The sequence below is a fragment of the Galeopterus variegatus genome, unplaced genomic scaffold, assembly GCF_000696425.1.
Source record: "Galeopterus variegatus unplaced genomic scaffold, G_variegatus-3.0.2 Scaffold166, whole genome shotgun sequence".
Classification (NCBI taxonomy): domain Eukaryota; kingdom Metazoa; phylum Chordata; class Mammalia; order Dermoptera; family Cynocephalidae; genus Galeopterus; species Galeopterus variegatus.
The window spans coordinates 820,940-844,508 of NW_007726277.1; the positions used below are offsets into that span (position 1 = coordinate 820,940).

Below are 23,569 nucleotides of genomic sequence, written 5' to 3' on the forward strand. Positions count from 1 at the left end.
AAAAATGATTGAAATGATTTCAATTTTTTAAAATTTGTTTAGACTTTATTTTTGGCCTTTTTTTTTTTTTTTTTTTTTTTTTTGTCTTTTTTCGTGACCGGCAACAGATCGAAACCTTCAGTGTCGTGCCCATACCGGACCGGGACCGGCAACAGGATCGCAACCCGCACCTTCAGTGTCGCGCCTGCACCTCGCTCAGCCAGTGAGCGGCTGGTCTGTATGTGGGATCCGAATCCTCGGCGGGAGCGCCGCTGCACTCCCAAGCGGCGCACTGTAGCAGTGCGCCACCGGGCCGGCCCTGTGACCTGTGTTCTATGCTGCACAATGTTCCAGGCAGTGATGAGAGGAATGTATATTCTGTATTTGTTGAAGGAAATGTTCTGTAGATTTCTACTAAGTCCAATTAGTCTATTGTACTTTTCAGTATTCAAAAATTTATTGTGCACCTGTTTTGTGTCTCTCTTGAATTTATTGAAATGTATGTTATAAATAGAAATCCAAGATGTCTTCAATTGACTTTCATCCTCTGTAGGAGATGTAATAGAATGTTAATAATTAGAATAAAAAAGTTTTTTGTCATCAACACACTGTTTCAGAGGGTTGCTTATTAGAACAGTCAGGGAGGAAAGGAATCTGGGCCAGCTAATGAGCAGATTAAAGACTAGTGGTAAATCGTTTGTTCTATCTTGCAACCAGATTGCCCTGACTTCTGACAGTTATCCCATGAGAATGTGTAGGCTGCTGTTATGCATTGCATTAAAAATAAATGGATGTACCTTATGTTAAACGTAATCTAGATCTCACCCACATTGCTGAAGTCTAATCCAAATCTAGAAAATTTCCACGGACAAAAAATAAAAGAATTGGATCTAGTAAAATAGCTCTGAAACTATGTTCTGAAGAACTTGGATCTGAAGGACTATCCATGTCAGTGATTCTGAACCTTAGTGCTATGGTGTTATCATTTCAGAATTGCTATATTACAATAATTCTGTCTCCCAACCACTACCTTTTCAAATTTAATTTGGTCTTAGGGGAAGAACAGATATCTATAGGTACATATCTATATGAAGACCAGATATCTATATGTATAATCTATATCTATACCTACAATTTTTTAAAAAGATTCCTGTGCCAGGATTGATAGTCATTTATCCATGTCAAAAGAATAAATTCAAATTTTTAAAATAATTGATGAAGAAAGTCATCTTAAGTAAGAAATTAAAAATAAGAAGAGCAGAAGAAACAAACCAGCACAGCTCCAAATATGTGCAAATCACCATTTTTTTTCTAAAATGTATCAAGAATAGCATAAGAAATTAAATAACAGAGATGAGAAAGTGAATTTTGATTTAAAGTGTTGAATATAGAATGAAACAATGAAGACAGATTTTAAAAAGGCCCTGGCCCTTGTAGAAACAAGTAGCCATAAATACACTTCAATAATGCTTTAATAATTCTATAATCACTATAATCCAATAATGCCGTAATATTTTTAAAATACTTTAAGGTTTTACCACTCACATTCATACTGCAATCTCCAATAATGGGCACCTATCAACCTAAGTAAAAAAACAAATAGAGACTAATTAAGACTTTTGACCAGAGTCCTTCAAATGTACCTTGGAAGACAAAATTTAAATATCTGAGATGATCTTTGCTTTTCAAAATTCCTATCGATTTGACTATAAGCAGAGTTTTTGAAAACAGCAGGTAAAAAGAGAAGGAACCCCAAGATACTAGATTACTAAAAACCATAACTCTCACTTGTCTAGGAGATATGTTCAAGTGTAAAATACATCGTCTGGTCTAATTAAAGAGTTATAACAGATAAGTGGTTGTCAAAGTTTATCATGCATCAGAATCACCTGGAGTTCTTGTTAAAACACAAAGTGCTCATCACACTTCCAGAGTTCCTTGCTCAGTAGGTCTTGGCAGGACCCCCAAATTTGTACTAGTAACAAGCTCACAAGTGATGCTGAGGTTGCTGGTTGGAGATAAATCTTTTCAGATCACCTGTATAGAATATTTACAAAGACTTTTTGGTAATATTCAATGTTTGAGAACTGGAGCAATTTTTCCACTCTCTGTTACTCTGAGTGATGGCAATTCTCGGGAACCGCAGTAGATAAAGGCTCCCAAGAGTAACTCCCCCTAGGGATCCTCTGCTTCATGTTGACTGTCCACGGCACACTTGCTCTGTGCCCATCACCCTGATAGGCAGTTGGGACACCAAGATGAAGACTGACATAGTCTTTCTCCATGAGAATAGTGGGGGTAATCAGACATATATACAAATATTTTCAGTAAGAACATTGGAATATGCATTTATTTAAAGACAGCCAGTTGCAGAAGTGAGTTGAGCTGATTATGCTGCTTGAAGCATCTATTAAATCACAATAGACAAGAAATTAAAATTATGCTATAAACTAAAAAGCAATATAAGTTTGGTGTCCTTTTTGATCACAATTCCCAGAATATACCAAGCAACTGGTAATATATTATCCCTGAATGCATCATCAGTCATTCCATAATTACAAGGGCTTGAAGAATTTGTGATCTGAAAAAATGAAATGCAAACTTAGAAACTGAATTAAATGGCTCAATGAAAACTTTGCTAGCCATTTATACAAGTATTCAATGCTTAATGTTCAAATCTCCTTAAGTGGTGCAACCCAAATTCTTGTCCCCTCAAAACTTTTTCAGAGCTCACTGACTGATGACACCTGACTATGGCTCCCCATAGATCCTCCTGTTACTTCCAGACCACCTTCTCTCCACATTTTTACATTCTATCTTTTCCTTTCTTCATTCCAACCTCGCCTTGATCCGGGGAATGGCAAACTTTTCTTTAACTATTCTCATTTTATATGCATCTACCCTATAGCAACAAACCTCATTGCTTTTCTGCAATAGGCAAAAAGAATATCTTCTTTGTAATATAAGAGAACTCTTTGAGCTGGTTCTTTTAGACATAGGTATTAATATACTAAAGGCATAGACAAAAATAAATTAAAAATTATATTCAACAATTTCACTTCTGAATGTCAGAAGCTGAATTTTTTTTTAGCCTTTCCTTCACATTCTTTAACATTTCTAATCACTTCTCCAGCTAGATGAATGCTAGAGGCTAACTACTTGAAAAGATAATATATTAGGGGAAAAAAAGCAAAAGGCACAGTCATAAGTTTAAAATATCATATGTATTGTATGATTGTGGTAGGCAGAATGAGGCCTTACCTCCCACCACCAAGGATGTCCATGTCCTATTTCCTGGAATATATGAATATGTGACCTCACTTAGCAAAGGGAAATAAAGGTTGCAGATGGAGTTGTTTGCTAATCGGAATGGCCCTAAAAAAGAGAGTTTATCTTGGATTATATAGGTTGTCCCAATGTAAACAAAAGAGTTATTAAAAGTGAAAGAGGGAGGCTGAAGAGGAGGTCAGAGTGATATGATATGAGAAGGACTCAGCCCATTGTTGCTGGCTTTGAAGATGGACAAAGGGACATGAACCAAAGAATGTGGGCTCTAGAGGCCAGAAAAGACAAAGACTAAAATATTAATTAATTTCTACTTGAAAACAACTCTAGAAAAATATATTGGGTAGGAAAACATTTCAAACTAGTGGTGAACATGAGTCTTTTATAATCATATTATCAACTCAATGAGCCATTCCATCTAAACTTTGCTTCCCATTACCAGGAACAACTGCGAGTTGACTACTTAAAACAATATTCCTTAGGTTTTGAGCTATTGCTGACTATATTATGACTGGTGCACTGTGCCTGCTGGGTCACTGGATATCTACTATTTTATTAATTTGTAGACTCCTGGACTACATTTTAAGTGTGAAAAACATTGTTCAGAGCTGATTGTATTTCTTTGGCAAGAAGTAAACATTCAAGATAACTCATGTCAGGAAAAAATTCTGCACAAATCACCAACAGTAAAATGAAGCCAACTGAAAATGTGACTCAATTCTTTCAAATACAGCAATAGTATTAATGCAAACCTAGAAGACAAAGAATTGCTACTAAGTAGGAGGATTTGGTTATGAAAGGCAGATGGATATGGATATTTGCTATAAAAGCAGAGATTATTATGGGTGGTCCTTTGTTCTTCTTGAATATCACAGTAAATAAACACGTGTGCTCAAAGTAAAATAAAAACCAGAACACTCTTTTTATTAGCAATTATAAAAATGATAGGTGGCAGCAGATTGGAATGGAAGCTACTTTAAATCAAGACAGAAAACTTTCTACAATTTCATTGTGAATGATGTATAGATTATTGTTTTAGCCAGATTTCAATAATGATAGATTGTTTGTAGCTATTACAATAACAGAGGAGGGTAGGTAGGACAGGAAAACATTTCATAAAGAAATTTGGCAAGAGTTGTTTCAATATGAAATGATCAAATATATAACTCCAAAAATAAATTAGATGAGCAAAGAAACTTTCAAAAACCAAATAAGCTCAGGCGATAGTCATTCAAATCCAATATATGTAATGGTCAAAGGCACAGGGTTGCTACAAAATGGATTTATTTATTCAACAAACATTGATTGCCCACTTGTCCTGTGCCCATTACTCTGATAGACAGTGAGGACACCAACGTGAAGTTTGACATAGTCTTTTCTCATGAGCATAGTAAGGGAAATTTTCACTATGAACACTGAAATATGCATTTATTTAAAGACAGTCAGTTGCAACAAGTTAGTTGAGCTGATTATGCTGCTTGAAGCATCTATTAAATCACAATAGACAAGAAATTAAAATTATGCTATAAACTAAAAAGCAATATAAATTTGGTGTCCTTTTTGATCACAATTCCCAGAACACACCTAGCAACTGGAAATATATTTTCCCTGAATGTATGATCAGTCATTCCATAATTACAGGGACTTGAAGAAATTGTGATCTGAAAAATGAAATGCAAACTTAGAAATCAAACTAAATGGCTCAATGTAAACTTTATAAGCCTTTTATTACAAGTATGAAACGCCTAATATTGACACCCCCTAAGATGTTTCACAGAACAGTACTAAATGTGGACTGACAGTTGTCTAACTGCACAGTTGACAAGATTTTTGATAAGTATAGCTACTTCCTATTATATGTGAAATATAGCCTGTAATGCTTTTAATGCAGTGAAAAACACATGTTGATAGGGAAGGCCTAGTATAAGGTACAGTACTGGAGGGAAGGAAAGAGGAGAGAAAAGCCTACACTTCACGAAAGCTGTGGCAATTCTTAATATTAAAAAGCAGATTAATTTTCTGATTAGGAGATAAAATATACACTTTTTCCTTTCCTTTGCATTAAAGATAAAAGAAATTAACATTTCATTGGTAGTTCTATGAAACCCTCAATAATTTCTGAATTTAAATGTTCCATTTAAATCTAACAGCATTCTTGTTCTCCCATCACTCTTAAACTTGGCATCATAAATCACAATTAAGATTAAAGATTGCTATGGGGCCCAACGTATTGTAGAGTTGAGTGCTGGTAGACAGCATTGAGAGTGCATGGCCTGCTTGGGGTGGGCTGGAGGAAAATTTTTTCCCTGTTATTTGGCATCCCACAAAATAGGGTTCTAGAAGCAGAAGCACTTAGGAAGACTCTTCTCATTTTACCCTAGTTCTTAAGCCCCTTGTAGTGATACAAGAGATAGATAATTCTCATGGGAGGAAGATGCTGTGTGCAAGCATAATCATTCCTGCCCTCCCAAAAGAATTAGTGTACATATGTGTGACTTAATTGAAGAAAAAAAATTCAAGAAGAAATAACGGTAAAAAAAGACAAAAAAGGATACATTTGTTATCTGTCTATGCAAATAAACCTGCTGCAAGTCTCTGCTTTAAAGCCTAGCAGAAAAGGCAAAGCCTCAAAAGGGACATATTATCTCAGCACCACAGTGTGCTAACAAATCTCAGGAGTAAGAACTGCACTCAAGAAAGAGAGTAAAACATACTTGGTGGAACCCGCAGTTGTCAAATCCTCTGCCTTCCTAATCTAGGTATTTATTGCAACACTTGGACAAAGAACAGCCAATGACATCTGTCTTTATTACAGTTGCTGGAGCTCCCAAGTGGGTCTACTAATGTATTCCTGATATGTCCACACAGAAAAAAAAAAACATTTTTGAAACATCTCCAAAGGAAGATGCTAAAATATATTGGCTGACCTATCCAGTACATACTCCTTAATTAGTGTCCCACTTCTTTTTTTCCAGGGCATATCTGTCTTTCCTTAGTCTAACCCTGCTGAGCCATATCATGTCCTTGTCACACATAAGTTTAGCCCTGACTATTCCTAAGCCACTCAGGAGTTTTATAACCTCAGCCCCCTGCTGAGCTGTGCCCCAAGCCCTCAAGGTTAGACATAGCCTGTCATCTTCTGCAGTGACAAATGGAGAGCAATATGCTAGTAGAAAGGACTGTTTTGCAAAAGCATGAACTCTTCATAATTCCAATTATTTAAGGGGAAGTTGAATTATCATCCATCTGGGACATAACAAGGATTCCGAATTTGGGAGGGAGTTTAACTCCATGATATCTGAGGGCAGCCTTCTCCTTTAAGATTCTCATCACTCTACTCCAGTCACCTTAATTGCCATATCTTTACGGAAACTGAATTATATATTTTTTTTTACTGGTTATTTTGAAAATAGACTTGCTTTTTAATTTTTTAAATTCTAGTATTTAAAATATATCATCCCATTTTCTTCTGGCCTGTAGAGTTTTTTTTTTTTTTTTTTTTAAATTTAGTTTAATTTTATCAATATACAATGTAGTTGATTTTTGTGGCCCATTATAAAACATAGACTTGCTTTCTAAAAGTCAGTATCTTCTCGTACTGGGAGAGGATTTACTAGTAATATTTATATTAGGAACCGGAATAATTTCTTTGGAAGGATGTATCATTTTAAATTTCTACATTTGGTAAAGCATCTCTCAGTAGAGAATAATGAACTGAAAAAACTCATTATGTACTTTCTATTGAGGCTCCTCTGAGCAATATGCCAAATAACTTCAGGGAGAACTCTTGGCAAAACACACTACTAGGGAGAAGGTGTTTATAGTAACTGATTATAACTTTACAGGTTTTTTTATCTTTGAAATGTTAAAAGCCATTTAGTATAGATTTATTTTTGCTTCTACAGCATCTACACTCCAGCTACTACTCCTAATTTATGAATGGCTTCACAAGAAAATAAATTTTATACTTTTTATCAGTGCATTCCTCCTTCATCCCATCCCTTCATTGTCTTTGAAATGATAGGAATGTCAACTACATTTTTAAAAATTTTAGCAGCATAGAAACTCAGATGCTGAATACCCTTGAGAACCCAAATCTTGTTTTTATTCACTCATGAAGAAAAAAAAAAAAGATGATTCAGCACACTGTATCTATGAAACTTTCACTCTGAGTACTAAAAACCATTTTACTTAGCTATATTCACTATATACCCCTGGTTATCTTTCTTAAAAAAAAGGGAGAGAGAGAGAAAGAAAATAACTGGATTTCTATCTGGCTTAGTTTTAGTGTTGTGTATGTGTGGGAGGCGGTATAAATTTGCTATTCATTCTGAATCCTGCATCTGCTGAGTTTACTTTCTTCAGTTTTCTGTGGGAATCTTCAAATATTATGCAAAAGAAAAATGTGGACATTAGCACAAGATAAATCTTTTTTGCTAGCCAAAAAAAAAGTCTTTCAACTTTATAAGTGGCACATACATAAAAGACCTCAATACCTGAGAACCTCTATATGCTCGTCACTGCACTTTTGATGCATCGCTGCAAGAAAATGCACAATGTATTCTCATATGTTTCCTATGGCTGAGCTACCTCGTAATTTAAAAACAGCAAGCTATAATTTATTATTAAATAATATTTTATAGAGTGGGAAAATCAAGTCAAAAGACAACAAAAATTCTCAGTATGTTTAGGAAAAGCTGCCTGAGCTGGCAATGGGTTGTGGGTTGGTTGTAGGTCTACAGTTATGAGGTAGCCTTTACCAAAAGAGTCTGTGCAACACAGAGATGAAAGCTGTTTCTGAAAATAGCTGCATATTCAGGCCACCATATAATAATGCACTGAAGAAACAAATAAATATGAAGAAATATGAATATGAATAAATAAAGAAGGCAGTTTGTCCTTTGGAAGGCCACAGACATAGCTTCATGTCAAAGTAACATCTGGCTTCAGACTTAAATAAAGGTTAATAAAAGTAGCACTAGTTTCTTCATATCTGTTTCTTGCACAGTTCCACCCATGTCACTATGCACAGAGAGGCATGACAGGGTGTGCGATCTAGTGAAACTGGTACACAGCCACTGAAAAGATTGATTAACCTGCACTGATCATATTCAAGGGACAAAGGACTTCAGGCTAAGAAACATCCGCTGTCAGATGAGCAGGAGTGCAGTTATAGATAGTATGGGCTAAAGAAATGTGTGACCCTGATGCCCAGTTGAAAGGAGGTGATGATAATGCACATGACCTGAAAGGAGCTCACTCATTTTAATGAAGGTCTTCTATCCACCTGTTCCCAAGGAACTTAAAGATCAGATACCCCATGCTGTTAAAAATCATGGAGGGAAAGAAGAGAAAGAGAAGATGTGGTTTCTGCTTTATAATTCAGGTGGATATTCAAGCAGGGTGATTAAATAATTAATCACCCAAACTGGGACACTTTTGAGAGCAGAAGGGATATTATTAATAATTTTGATGGAGCAACATATGTAAATCAGAACTGTTCTAGCAAAGTGGGACATATGGTTGCCATATATGAGATATAGGTAATCCATGCTTAAATAATAAAGTTGAATTTGAAATGATACAGTAAAATAAGCTACAAAAGAGGACAATAGTATGTGGTGATAAGCAAAGGAAAACGAGACTATGCCCTGAAATGAGAAATGCCCAAGAATAGTGAAAAATTTAACAAGTCAACTTAGCACCCACTGGCACAAGCAAGACATAATAAACAAAAAGGAAACATCAAGCAATTACACATTTAGAATGGCTAAAATCCAAAACATTGAGAACATCGAATGCTAATGAGGATGTGGAGCTACAGGAATTCTCATCTGTTATTGGTGGGAATGAAAAACAGTACAACCACTTTGGAGGACAGTCTGGCAGTTTCTTACAAAACTAAGCATACTCTTACCATACATTCCAGCAATCACATTCCTTGGCATATACCCAAATAAGTTGAAAAACTTATGTCTACACAAAATCCTGCACACAAATGTTCACAGCAGCTTTATTCATAAAAAAAATAAGCTAACGAAATAAAGGTGCTGCAAAAATTTGGAAGCAATCAAGAAGTCCTTCAATAGGTGAATTGATAAAGTGCAATACATTCATTCAATGCAATATTAATCAGCAATAAAAGGAAATGAACTATCAAGCGACAAAAAGATATGCATATTGCTAAGTTAAAAAAGCCAATATGGGGCCGGCCCGGTGGCGCACTGCTACAGTGCGCAGTGGTGCTCCCGCCGAGGGTTTGGATCCCACATACAGACCGGTTCCCGCTCACTGGCTGAGCGAGGTGCGGGAGCAACACCGAGGGTTGCGATCCCCTTGCCGGGTGCGACACTGAGGGTTGCGATCCGTTGCCGGACATGAAAAAAGACAAAAAGGGGGAAAAAAAAAAAAAAGCCAATATGAAAAGGCTATATACTATATGATTCCAAATATATGATATTCTGCAAAAAAAAGAAACTGTGGAGACAGTAAAATAATCAGTGGTTTCCAGAGTCTCAGAGGGAAGGAAGGATGAACAGGGGAATCACAGTGACTTTTTAGGACAGTGAAACTACTCTGTAGAATACTGTATGTTGGAAACATGCCATTAAGCATTTGTCAAAACTCACAGAATACGCAACGCCAAGAGTAAACACTAACGTAAACTATGTGCTTTAGTAAATGATAATGTATCAGTAATGGCTCATCAATGTAACAAATGTACAACACTAATACAAAATGTTAGTTCAATACTCTTAATAGTAAAGACTGGGAGTTGGGGTGAAAAGGCAGATGAAAACTTTGTACTTTCCACTCAGCTTTTCTCTACAGCTAAAACCATTCTAAAAATAAAGTCTGTTGATTTAATACAAGTGGGGAGATATCCCGCTCCTTATTATTATGACGTAATAATTGGAGAAAAACGACCTGCCTACAGGCTTAAAGAGGCCCGAGGTAGCACCACTGGACAGGTGTCTACATGGAATAAAAAGCTTGAAAGAAGTAGATAAAAATTTAGTTAAATAAGAAAATCTAACCAAGCATGCTTGAGAAACTTCTTTTGGACCTATACAGTCTTACATTAGTAACAAGAACGTGCTCAGCATTCATGACAAGTAAATCGCCAAAAATATATTCATGTTGCTTACATTTGTATCTGTGCCATCCATACGATATGGTAATCACTAGCCACAGGTAGCTACTGAGAACTTGAAATATACCTAGTGTAACTAAGGAAGGAAATTCTTAATTTTACTTAATTAATTGAAATTGAAATTAAATCAAAGAAACCACATATGACTAATGCAGCCCTATAAGATAGAATGCAAGTCCATGCTATGGGGTACCCAAGTCCACAGACATGGAATTAGAGCGGCTGTGACTATCACTGAGATCAAGCCTAGACCCAGGAGTTTGCACTAGAAGGACTAAGATACCAGAAGGGAAGTGCTGTAGTAAGCTAGGGAAGTGATGCTAGAAGACAGATGGTAAATAAAAAATGAAAAGAGAAATTGAGAGGTGTGGAGTTGAAAGAGAATGAGCAGGAAAAATTAAGCTACCAGAGAGAACCTTTGGTCACAACACACTCAAAACTATGGGCTCTGGGTAAGGAGTTAGTTTAGGTGTAGGGCAATGAGTTCGTACGTGGGTATGCTGAGGTAGTTGAAGGTAGTTAAAGAACATCTAGGTGGAAGTTTTCAGAATGAGCTGAAAATTTGGGGACAGAATTTAAGTAAAATGGCAAAATTTGATATAAATGTGAGAGTTAGCAACACAGAATCAAAAATTGAAATCACAGAAAGAGGAGACTGAGTCTGACTGACCATCCACAGTAAGAAGTTTTGAGTATTTAAAAGAAGCACTGACAACAGAAAGAGCAGACTACATTCCTATTCATTGCATTTAAAATTTTTATTTGGTCTTGACCTTCCTCCTCTCTGGTTGTCTTCTCCAGTAGCTTTTAAGTTTCAAAAATTCTCATAATTAGACTTTTCTCTAGATTTTGGTTTTATCAAATAAATAATTAACTTTGCCTTCTAATGAATATTAACAAGAACTTCAAAGAGTTTTTTTTTTTTTTTAATAAAATCTCTCTTTTTTCCTTCAGATGTCTTGAAATATCTTTCTTTGGGCTCAAGTTGTACTAAACCCATTTCTGCCTCTACTCTAGTCCCTGAAAGAAGAAAGAAGTAAGTTAAACATAATGCTTTTTCTCCCTACCAAATCAGCTACTGTTGACTGCTTTCACTTCTTTATAACACTGCTCATTAGTGTGAAAATTATTTTGCATAAAGTTACTTGTTCGTTAGAATAGAAAATTTCAGCTATTCTAAACTATACTAGCAAAATGACAAAATATAAAAACTTGCTTCCTCAGAATTAAGAGCAAGGCCACTGGACTCAGCCTGTCTGCGTTGGATTCCTTTTTCAACTACGTACTCTCAGTATACCTTAGGCAAAAAGGGTTCATTAAGCCTCTGTTTTCTCATCTGTATAATGGTGACTTTGACATTGCTTAACTCATAGGGTAGTAATGACAATTTTTTCATTTATTACATGTAAAGTTCTTAGTACATTCCTGGCACACAGTGAATTGAATGATCAGTTATTTTTCTTATTAAATTTATTCAAAATATTTATTTCTTTATGCTATATTTTATCAAAAGCAAAATGATGTCATTATTTTATGTACCTATAAGAAAAGGAAAAAAATCCTGACAAACTGTGAAATGCCATTGAGTATAAGAAACATACCAATTTCAAAGATGTTAACATGTGAAAAAATATGTATCATGGAATAAGGATATATGGTAGTATTTTTGGCACTCATAGTTTAAGAGTTATTCTGATTTCTGGGACTGTTCAGGATCCATTCTCAGTAGAAACACAGCTGTGAGATCCTGTATGAAAATGGAAGGCATGAATTCAGAGAGCATCCACAGAATAGTATTTTAATATTGTGGGCTCTGGATTGACATAGACTTAAATTCAAATTACTCTTCTATTAATTACCAATGCTGTACCCTTGGGCAACTTATTGCCATAGTTATAAAATGGTAATAACGATAGTTCTTGCCTCCTAAGTTGACTGTGAGTATTAAATGTGGGTGATGTCCATGAAGTCTTCAGCATAAGCCTGGTGAATACTCAATACTCAATAATTACTACTTGCTAGCCAGTAGGGGCAGCACAGGTCTCTTCCTCTAGGGGTCTAAGAATAGACCAGTGTTAGAATGAGGCAAGGCATTCAGGGATAACCTCACAAATGTATGGGCCCTGTAAAAAAGGCCACAGCTATAAACCAAAGGACAGATTTAAACGTGCTAGTGGAAACACAATTGCTGTTCTTGCATAAATAAATATTTTTAGAGACACTGGCACATATTGAAAACTCTCAATTTTACCTTAAAACATTAAATTTCAAAAGATGCGTGTGTGTGTGAGTGAGTGTGTGTGTGTGTGTGTATGAGGCAGGCAGAAAGAAAGAGAACAAATATTTCTCTGTGGAGCTCCTGATAATTATTGTTTGTTTATTTTCTTTTGTTGTTGTTGTTGTTTGTTTTATAGCTTGAAATTTTTTTCCTATGAGAATTTCAAACTAACATATTTGAAGACATGAGAAAAAAATGCTTCTAATACTCAAAAATAAAGGTAAAATGAAAAAGGGACTAGATCTTAAATCATTATAATCAGACATGGTAATATTTTATGATGTCATCTTTATCATTAATAACAAAAACATTCTGACACCTAATCAGCATTGAAATCAGAACATTTTGATTATTTTAAATCTATGCTCCTGACTTGTTTCCACAAATGGGGGGGAAGAGATCACCACACACATTATGATGCATTACCATGCTTTAGAGCAATTTGTCTCAGAGCATCCAATAAATGACTTACATTGACATGAAACAAGTTAGTATACTATTAAGTATCATAAATCATCATATTTGGTAGCTGGTGTAGATGAGAAATATTAATGGAGCTTGAATTTGTTTCAGGTGTTTGAAACTCATTGCATTCACTCACCACTACACATTAAACACATAAAGAAATATCTTTCCAAGTCGGAATATATGTTAACTGTCTGCTTTCCATACACACTGTAATGATTGTGAAACAGGTGCTGAGGTAAGAGCATGTTAGATGCCAGCAGGCTGCTTGATCTCCAGGAAGAGGGTGCCAGGATGGCTGTACTGAGGTTTACAATAATGTCCTTTCTGCATTGTCAGTGTCTACACTGCTTGCCATGTTAAATATCTTGGATTTCAGTCCTGACAAAATATTACAGACTTGAGAAATAAAAAAGGGGCAACTACATTAAAAAAGGCTTTGTTCTACCAGCACTGGGGTTTATTTGGCAGTGAGGGGCAGACAGCCTATGGAGTTAAGGAAGTTTCCCACTAGAGTATCTGGCCCAAACAGAAGAAGGAAACTTACCCTAAATTTAACATCTTATTTAATCATAGTATGATTTTGAAGGCAGGAAATAATCAGACTTTGTTGGACTTTCACCAGCTTTCCCACTAATGTCCTCTTTTCTGGTTCAGGATTCAGTAGAAAATCTTACACTGCATTTAGCTGTCATACCACTTTAGTTTCCACCAGTCTATGGTAGTTCCCTAGTCTTACAATTTTGCCTAACCATTTTTAAAGAGCAACGGCCACTTATTTTATAGAATGCCCCCCTAAATAAATGTATCTGACTTTTTTTACGATTATGTGTTTCTGGCAGAAACACCATGGGAATGACGGTACATCAAATGAGGAAGTACAAGATATCAATATCAGGTGATCTTAACTGTGATCATTTAGTTAAGAGAGCTTTCTTACAGGTTTCCCACAGTATATGGAAGTGCATCTGTCAGGGATGTTGTGGAAGAAATTCCTGCATTGACTTCTTTCAGGATGGCCTTTGGATTGCTGGTGGACTTTCCATGATTGGATTTGGAGAGTGTCTTTGGAACATCATATCCATGGCCCTTAGTGGAGTCACAGGCCCTGATTAAAGACCAAAATCCTTCCTATTTAATCATCCTTATCAAGGTCGTGTTTTCTTTATTTCTTCCTTTAGTTTATACTGATGGTAAGAGGATTCTCCAAAAGAACCTGGTAGAGTATGAAGGTCACTGATGGGAGGACAGGGAAGGAGAAAAGTAGTCGCACAGGGGACATGTTTTTTTTTTTTTTTTGTCTTTTGTCTTTTTCCGTGTCCGGCAACGGATTGCAACCCTCAGTGTTGCCCCCGTACCGGACTGGGGACCGGCAACGGGATCGCAACCCTCTGTGTTGCTCCCGCGCCTCGCTCAGCCAGTGAGCGGGAACCGGTCCGTATGTGGGATCCGAACCCTCGGGCGGGAGCGCTGCCGTGCTTCCCAAGCGGCACACTATCCAGTGCGCCACCGGGCCGGCCCCAGGGGACATGTTAAATTAATTTAGTCAATGAGTAGAAATGTTGGATAAACATCCAGAGAAGAGATCTGGGTAAAAGAAGCGGGCTCCCAACAGAGGTAGGAGAGATGGTATCAATACTCTTATACACTGAGAGTGAAAACCCTCACTAGTCCACTGAGTAAAATGTCAAATAATGCCAATCCTGGAGCTGACAGAGGTTTTCCCAGCTGAAGGTGAGTCAATATTGCTTAACACCTCTCTGTGGTTACTAGCACTACATTCTTTAACAATGTCGTATTGTGACTGCATGTATCACTATGACACATAAATGAGATGAGATGGCAGTTTCCTCTAAAATTCTTAAGAGCCATGCAAATGTGTTCATTTGGGAATTTTGCCAGCTATTTTGTACCAACCAATATAAAACACTGGGCAGGAGGCAGTAAAATAACAAACATATAAATGAGTGAAAAGAACAACCAAAGAACACTAACCTCATTTAAAACAAACAAACAAACAAACAACAACAAAAAACTATAGCATAAAGAAAAAGTGCATAAAATACAACAAAACATTATGGCCTGTCCTTGTGATATTCTTGAAGCTAAGTTTAACCTGTTCTCTGTATGTGTGTGTGTATGTGTGTGTCTGTGTGTGTGCAATTTTTATACCTCATAAGTATCACCTCTTTTGGACTTGGATTTTGAGTCACTGAATGTCAGTAATTTTCTATGAATTGGAAAGTACAATGAAAGTGACAAACATGTCTCTCTCTAGGGTTTTAATAAAGCTTTGAAAACTGTAATTTAACAAAGTGTAGTTCTTTGTCTCATCGTCTCAAAATGCTATTGCAATTCATGTTGGAAAGTTTATTTAGCATTTAATCCACTAACTATTCAACGAGAGATCTTCTATGTAGGTAGGGCCTCTGCGAGCTGCAACATGAAGGTGTTTTCAGATGTGAAATAAAAACTTCCTTGCCCAAAGCATCATCCCTCTTTTGGAAATCATAGAGTGTAATCTCTTACTTTAAAGATGAGAAAACAGAAGGGCATTGAGATTAAATATTTTCCCCAGGGAAATGTAGTGAGTGACAGAAATAACAGAGAAGAGACAATATAGCAAATATTAACTTGGTGCTACTTTGGTGTTATTTCTTAAATTTCATTAGATGCTACCTTTTAATTACCTCTTCTCCTCTAGATGTTATAAGATTTGTTTTCTCAAAAATCTTGTGATGACCTAATTTCCTTATTTTACAGATGTAAAAACTAAGGATTAGCAAAGCAAAATAACTCATTTGAGTTTATATAGTAAGGAAGTTGTTTAGCCAAGGTTTCCAACTGACTCTTTGTCATTGAATACTATGCTGTTATATGCTATGCTGAAATGAAAATTATCATTCTGTATAATATATTCTCCAACAAAAAAAAAGTTGTGCTCTTTCTCATTAAGCTGCATACTTCAGCTCTATAAAAAACTTCTTTGCTTATTTTTTAGGCAAAGGAAAAAATTTTACTTTTTCAAAGATCTTTAAAACTCATCCCATGGAAAGAATCTTTACTTTTTTTATATATTTAAATTTTTTTCTTTATTTTAATATTAATTTTTAATTTTTTCTCTATATTTTTGAGAGTTTGGTGGACAGCTTTTTCAGTAATCATTTTCAAGACTGTAAAACCTCTGTCCTGGTAAATGCTTTTGCGAAATATATCATGCTTACATCATACACAAAAATTATCTCAGAAACACTGATGAGAGGGGAGGGTGGGTGGTGAAGAGTCCAAAAGCTTTGACAGAAGTAACTGGTGGAAAAGGAGTACTGATTCCTGCTCTGAGATTAGACATAAAGTAATACCTGAGTCTTCACATGTCTGGGTTTAAGGAACAAAGATAAATCCAAGCATCTAATAAAGTGATTTTGTAATGGGAGCCAAACGGCGAGCCATGATTCATCTGTGCTATTAAATGCCTGATTTTATGCGGAACTAAAAAGTAGAAGATGGCAGATTAGTCATTAAATGAAAAGCCAGAGGCTTTGATTATTGGAGTAAATGAAAATATCATATGCTGGAACTATACCCTCTTTCATTATTTATATCCTGTTTAATCATTGATGCACATGTAGGTTCATAGTCCCCTAGCTTTGTGTCTTTTCTCCGAACCTCCGATCATACAGTGGATTGAATCAATGCATTCTAAGGCAGCACAGCTAGTGTATGGCGATGGTGCTTCCTATTCATGATCAAGTTCAGCTCCTGGGCTTTGACAGAAACCTAAGTAAATGAGAGAAACCATCTCTGTTGAGGATTAGGTAAATTCAACCTGCGTGAGGTTTTAGGGAAAGGGAATTCTGCATTGAAAACACAGGAAGCCATTAAGTGACCTACTGTGACAGACTGTTTACCATTCATAGTTTAAAATACAAGACTGGAATACAAGCAAGATTAATTAATTAATTGAATAAGGAAAACCCTTATTATCAGTGGGAACATCCCGAAGGCTGAAGGGATTCTTTAGGGAGGCTTTTTGGTGGCTTCACTGCCCCAGCCCCATGGAGAGCAACTGGGAGCTTCAAAGAAGGAGGGGCTACACCTTCCTGTTCTGCTCCAAATTAGTCTAAACACTGCTCTTATTCAGAATTGGCTAGCCAGAGTTAAATTCATTTTATTTAAAAATTGTATGTTTGTTGCACATAATCTATAGTACCCATAGAAGAAAGTATGAATTGAAGAAAGTGTATCACACATGCTTTTGATGTTTGTATGTTCCTTTCTAATATTACTTTCTTTCTTAACAAACTTCCTCTCCTTCTGATAAATTCACCCTTTTGGGTAATTATGTGCTGTATATCAGTACAGGTCATCTAAAACTAAGACTTTTAAAGATTTATTAATGTTCCTTGATTACTTAATATTATAAGCATTTATGCTGTATTAGTTTGTTTCTGTTGCTTATAACAAAATACTTGAAACTGGTTGACTTATAAAGAAAGTGAAATTTATCACTGACAGTTTCTGAGGCTTGGAAGTCTCAAGGAACACATCTGGTGGTGGTGACAGTGACCCAGGGGTCTCACATTGCAAGATGGTGGAAGAAGACAGAGCAGAGAGAGAGAAAGACAGACTCTCCTCTGTCTTCTTTTAAAGCCCTCAGAATCATGCCCCTGACCACCAGTTTTTATCCATTTACTACACAGCACGGTCCTACAATCCAATCATGTCTTCAAGGCTCCACTTTTCAATAATCATGATAGGATTTCCCACTCTCTTAACAGTCAACAGTGGGGACCAAGTTTCTAATACATAAAACTTGGAGGGGCACAATTCAAGCTTCAGTGAATTTTGGGGGAACATAATTCAATCCACTACATATGCCCTCAACTGCAAATAGTAAAAAGTCAGACATGATTTTGAAAGATGTGGATATGTTCATCAGGGAAGAACAGAGGAAAACTCCAAAATCACATATTACCCAACCATTTTTTAATGTTAATACTTAAAGAGCCTACATGCAATTGTGTTAGTTTCTTATTGCTGCTATAACAAATTACCATAAACATAGTGGCTTAAAGCAACACAAATTTATTATATTACAGTTCTGGAGGTCAAAGTCTGAAAACAGGTTCACTGACTAAACTCTGGGTGTCCACAGGTCTGTGTTCTTCTGGATGTTCTAGGGGAAAATCAGCTTCCTTGCCATTTCCAGATTCCAGGAACTGCCCACATTCCTTGGGTCATGGCAAGGCATTACTCCGATCTTTGCTTCTGTCATCATGTCACCTTCTCTGACTCTTTCTCACTCTGACATTCTTGTATCTCTTCAATAAATACCCAGTTCTTATTTGAAATTAATTCAGAAAAATCTTTACATCTCAAGATGCTTAACTTAATCATATTTGCAATGTCAGGTAATATATTCACATGTTCTGGGGATTAGGATGCAGACGTCTTTGAGAGGCCACTGTTCTGCCTACCACAGTAACTATCACGAGCGTAGCCACTGAATTGAATCTAAGTGGAGAATGAGACATGAGTTTCATCCAAAAGTAGTTGTCAAACTGGATCCTTTTGTGTGAGGTAACTTTACTGATGTTTCTGTTAATTCACAATATATTAAACCATTCTGTTTCTTACATGTCTTTAGGTAAACTTGTCTGTGGTAGATTGTTTGCAAAATGGCCACAATTATCCCTCTCCTAATATTTATTTCTCTTTTCAAATGTGACTTTGCAGTTCCTTCTATCAAGAGGTGGAGTCTATTTCAGCACATTGTTAATCTGGCTTGTTTTGTGACTACTCTGATCCGTAGAATATGGAGAAGTGATTCTGTGCACGTTTTGAGCATAGGCCTCCAGAGATCTCATGTGTTTCCACTTTCTTTCTTGAAACTCCTCAGACCTGTGCATAAATCTGGTCAACCTATTAGAAGAGGAGAGACCACATGGGACAGAGCTGAGATGTACCAGCTTTGCTGCCATCCTACAATAGCCAGACCCCAGATGACCTGGCAGCTGAGTTTACATTCACGAGTGACACCAGACAACACCAGACTACACCAGATGAACTGCCAAGCTCATCAGAGACTTGTAAACAATAATAAATGCTTATTGTCTAAGGCCACTAATTTTGGAGTGGTTTGTTACACAACAAATGCTAACTAATAAATTACATGACAATTTTTGCTTAGTGTTGCGAGTAGATGTGCCATTCTCTTCAAGATTTATAATCTGAAACAGATTCTTATAAATTTTTAAGAACATTTTTCAAATCATGTTCCACACCATTTATTTGTGATGATGCCTGTGTGAATTTGAACCTTTGAATTATAGTTTGCTTCACAAGCATAAAAATCTTTATTTTAAAAGTTCATTCTAAGTTGCTTTAATAGGGTGTTTTAGAAATGATAACAATAGATTGTATACCTTTCTGAAAATTAGAAATGTCAACAAAAAGAATTGTTTAAAGAATTCCTTATTGATTTTCTACTGTAATTATACTAGGATAAATTGTTTAACAAATGCTCTGGAACAGAGTGAACTTCTTTGGGGTTGATATCTCTCTTTAACGAGATTTCATGCATATAGAAAATAATATTAAGAACTTTGTAGTTCCTTTTTCCTATTAACAAATACTTTGGTCAACCAAACTATCCTTAAAAGAAAAATTTTTAATTAATAATAACATATTTCTCCTATGTTCGATGAAAATATTTTAGACAAAAATTATGTGTATACACATGTATGCATACAAATACATACATATGTATGTATATATATCTGTAAGTAGATATTCATATATATAATATTCCATACTTTAAAAAATTCTACAAACTCCCCATTTAACCCCAATAATTTTATAAATTTTTTAAAATCAAGAGCCTATTGCTAAAGAGATTCCTTCTATAGCAACATTAAAATGCAGTTTATTGTTGAGATAATTTGCTAATTACAAAAGATTTTTCTTATTTGAAATTATTTTTTGTCCTTGCTTTAAATATCATAAATATTTAATGCTTTTTCTCACATCACCAATATCCCAATGAAAAGTCTCCACAAATATGTGTCGTAATTATAAACTAGTTAGAAAATTTTGTGTAATTTATACAAATATATATTATCTCATTACTTTGTAATGAGACACTTTAATAATACAAAGTGCTGATATGAGGAAGAAGGAAGGATCTATAGAAACTGAGGATAAAGTTGTATATAATTACTATGCTATGGAGCAAAATACATAATTTCAAATTTAGTTAAATTAGAGTTCTTTTCACATGCCTAATCACATAACAAAACACTTCATCAGGAGAAAGCTAGTTAAGCCTTCATTGGTATCTCTTTTTCCTTTTTATTTTATTCCCCTTGCTCTGGAGTCATATGGAATTTGTATAGGAATAGAATTTTGCAAACATTTCTAACACTTATTTATGTAAACTGATTCTAAACACCACATGTATCTGCTGTGGATGAGAAATTTCTAAAAGCACAATTCATGTTCTGTACATTTAGGAAAATGCCATGATATGATATAGGACATTATAATAGTTAAAACACAGTTCATTAAATACACTAACCAAATCTCATATTTGCAAGCCAAGAAGAGGTTTTCATTCATCAAATTCTTTCCATAATTATTTTTATGAATACTAGAAGACCAATCATATAGCATACTGAATAGTAGTGATCTGATCTCACACTTCGACCGGAAACTCTTAATAATGCTTCATTTTCTTACTATTGCATATAAGCAGCTACTCCTCATCTGGACGAGAATAGGTTATACAGTACTATGTAATTTATATGAATGGCTTTTTCTACTTTGGCCATCTTCTTTGTTTAATCATCTTGGGTTAATGTCCAAAATTGTGTACTAAAGTCAACAAAGATTGAATGGAAACTTTTTTGTTTCTTAATTTTTCTTTATTTATAAAGATAAAAAATAAATGACATTGTAAATATCTATGTTTAATGTACCCTCATGACTAGACATTCAAGTATAAAATATTACGAAGGCACAAACAGAAAGGATTGCACCTGTGGAGTGAAAAAGAAGAGAGAAAGTCTCAGCTCAGGGATCAGCAAGGGGATGCCTTTTATGAGAGATCCTCTAGTTTAAACATAACCTCATAAATACAACTTCATATCCTTACTTCTCATTAAACCAATTAGGTTTACTTGATGTTCAAGAAGCATAGACTAACTACTGGGAGAAAGTATTAGCAAAATAATTTATTTTGAAATATTTTCTATTTCTGTGATACCATCTATGAAGGCTAATTATCCTTTGACAAGAGTACAATTGTGTACCTTCCTGAAAACTGCCAGTAGGTGAAAAGAAAAGAAAAGAAAACAAACAACAAAAACCCCAAAGCATTAGAGTTTGCTTCCCAATGTTTCCATTGAGATCATTTATTAATTTATTATGAAATTCAACTATAATCTCTCTTACATAGGGGCCCTAATGAATGTAATAAATTCAAGTAATTCCAGTTGAAATAGTAATTGCTTTTAATTGGCTACATAAGTATAAATGTGGTCCTAGTTAATAGCATTGCTAATTCTGTTTCCTGCATTTGGTTAAATACCCGCTTTAGCTAGCAGACATATTTTATATGTGACATTACAGTACACCATAATCACTGAGGCATGACCATCATCTACCACCAAATATTCCAGATTCTATGCTTCATGGTTTAAATATATTATTATAGTCCTCACAAGATCCCTGTAAAGTAGCAGATTAAGACACTTACATTTGCAAGGTTAAACATCATTCAGCTAGAGAAGTAAATGGCAGGTTTTAGAATTAAAACCTATGTTACTGGGTTCAAAAGCCTTCATTTTTTCATTTCAGCATCATTACTAAGCCCTCTCCAAGCTCTGGCTAAAAGCAGCACCATTTGTTAGATGTTTGAGGTATAAAGAGTGAGTAGAAATTGTCCCTGCCTCTAAAGAACTTACAACTTAGGCTTGAAACAAGGCACATACATAAAGAAAGATCAACGTTAAGAGGGCATATTAGAACTGTTTTTGTGGGAGTGAAAGGAGTCAAATCCCCATTGGAACAGACCATAGAGGAATAGAAGATGCCACATTTCACACTGCATCACATGGTTGCTTCGGGAAGTTTGTCTACAGTACAGGTAAGGAGGAAACAACAACAATAACAACATTGCATGCTTAGAAATAAATCTCAATTTCAATGACTTATTGTCAATTAATCAATGATTTTTTACCTTTTGGCCACAGTTGGCTGGTCCATCTGGTCTGGCTGGTCCGCCTGGTCTGTTTCCACTCTTAGGGGCCTCAAACACACTCCTTAGCTCTTCGAGGGCAATAGAAAAGCGCTCAATCCTGCGCCGACCACTCAGGGAATCCTCCTTCAGCACTTCGGGCTGGCTGGATTCCCTGGAGTTATCACTCTTGTCCTCTGGACCCTTTTGTTCAGGCTCTGAGCTCAACATCACTTCCCCTGTACTGCAAGGCAGACTTGGGGGATCTGGAGGTTCAGGTGCTGATGCCACCTCCTCAGTCTCAAGCAATTTGCTTTCCTGAGGCTGAGACTGCCTGCACTGATTGTCCCTGGGCCAACACTCGCTTCTCTGGCTGGATTCCCATTTCTGCCTCAGGAGGTTCAGGGAGCCTTTCTGCATCGGGAACATGGATGGCTCAACGTTGTTCTGCAATATCAAAAGTCCTTTCATCAAAGATATGCTCAGGTATCTCAGTCATTTTCAAAACACACTATTTAGGATTGCCAACTCTTGGGGTTTGTGTCCTAGTGTAGAAATCCAGCTTTGCTCTATAATTTCTAGCTCTTGACTTGACCCCACAAAGTTATGTCAGTTAAACTAGAATTAGGTTATTAAGAGGACTGGTTTGTACAGCCATGCCCACTTGCACATAAAGAGACAAAAACTGAAAAAAAAAACCAAAAACAAAAAAACACACACACATGATTTTCTTCCCTTGTCCTTCTGTGTAAAATCAGCCAACTAATATTTACGGTGTAAGACTTGGCTATGTTAATTCATTGTTTAGTATACTCTGAGAAAAGGGCAATTTGTAAAGTCTAGCATGAAAGGAAATAGGTTCGTTTCCTGCCTGTAACAGTTCAAGACATCCTCTGGAATTACTAGTTTTCATAAATGTCTTACTTCAGAAGTAATAAACTAAAGCTAACAGTAATTAAGTTTTTGCTATAAGGCAAATAGTTTGATAATAACTTTATATGTATCTCTCATTCTAATCCCAACATTATCACAATGAGTTAGTTGCTACTATTATTACTATTTTGCAGGTAAGGTAATTAAGTAGCAGAGTAATTTGCAGAGGGTTCTAAGTGACAAAGCCTGGATTTGAAATACATCTGTGTAACTCGAGAATCTGCCCGCTTAACCACTGGAG

At 35.9% G+C, this 23,569-nt stretch overlaps 1 protein-coding gene across 3 annotated transcripts in view; it reads right to left on the reverse strand.

Annotated features, from left to right (window-relative positions):
• The window catches only part of XIRP2 (xin actin-binding repeat containing 2), a 346,249-nt gene that overhangs the window by 306,019 nt on the left and 16,661 nt on the right, over positions 1 to 23,569 (reverse strand). The window contains exon 2 of one of the 3 annotated variants that reach the window (XM_008594722.1): positions 22,443 to 22,842. In XM_008594722.1, coding sequence (XP_008592944.1) covers positions 22,443 to 22,824 — 382 coding nt within the window. In that variant the 5' untranslated portion in view covers positions 22,825 to 22,842. Of the gene's footprint in view, positions 1 to 22,442; positions 22,843 to 23,569 lie in introns of those variants that run through there. The other 2 variants (XM_008594712.1, XM_008594726.1) reach the window with 2 other exon arrangements.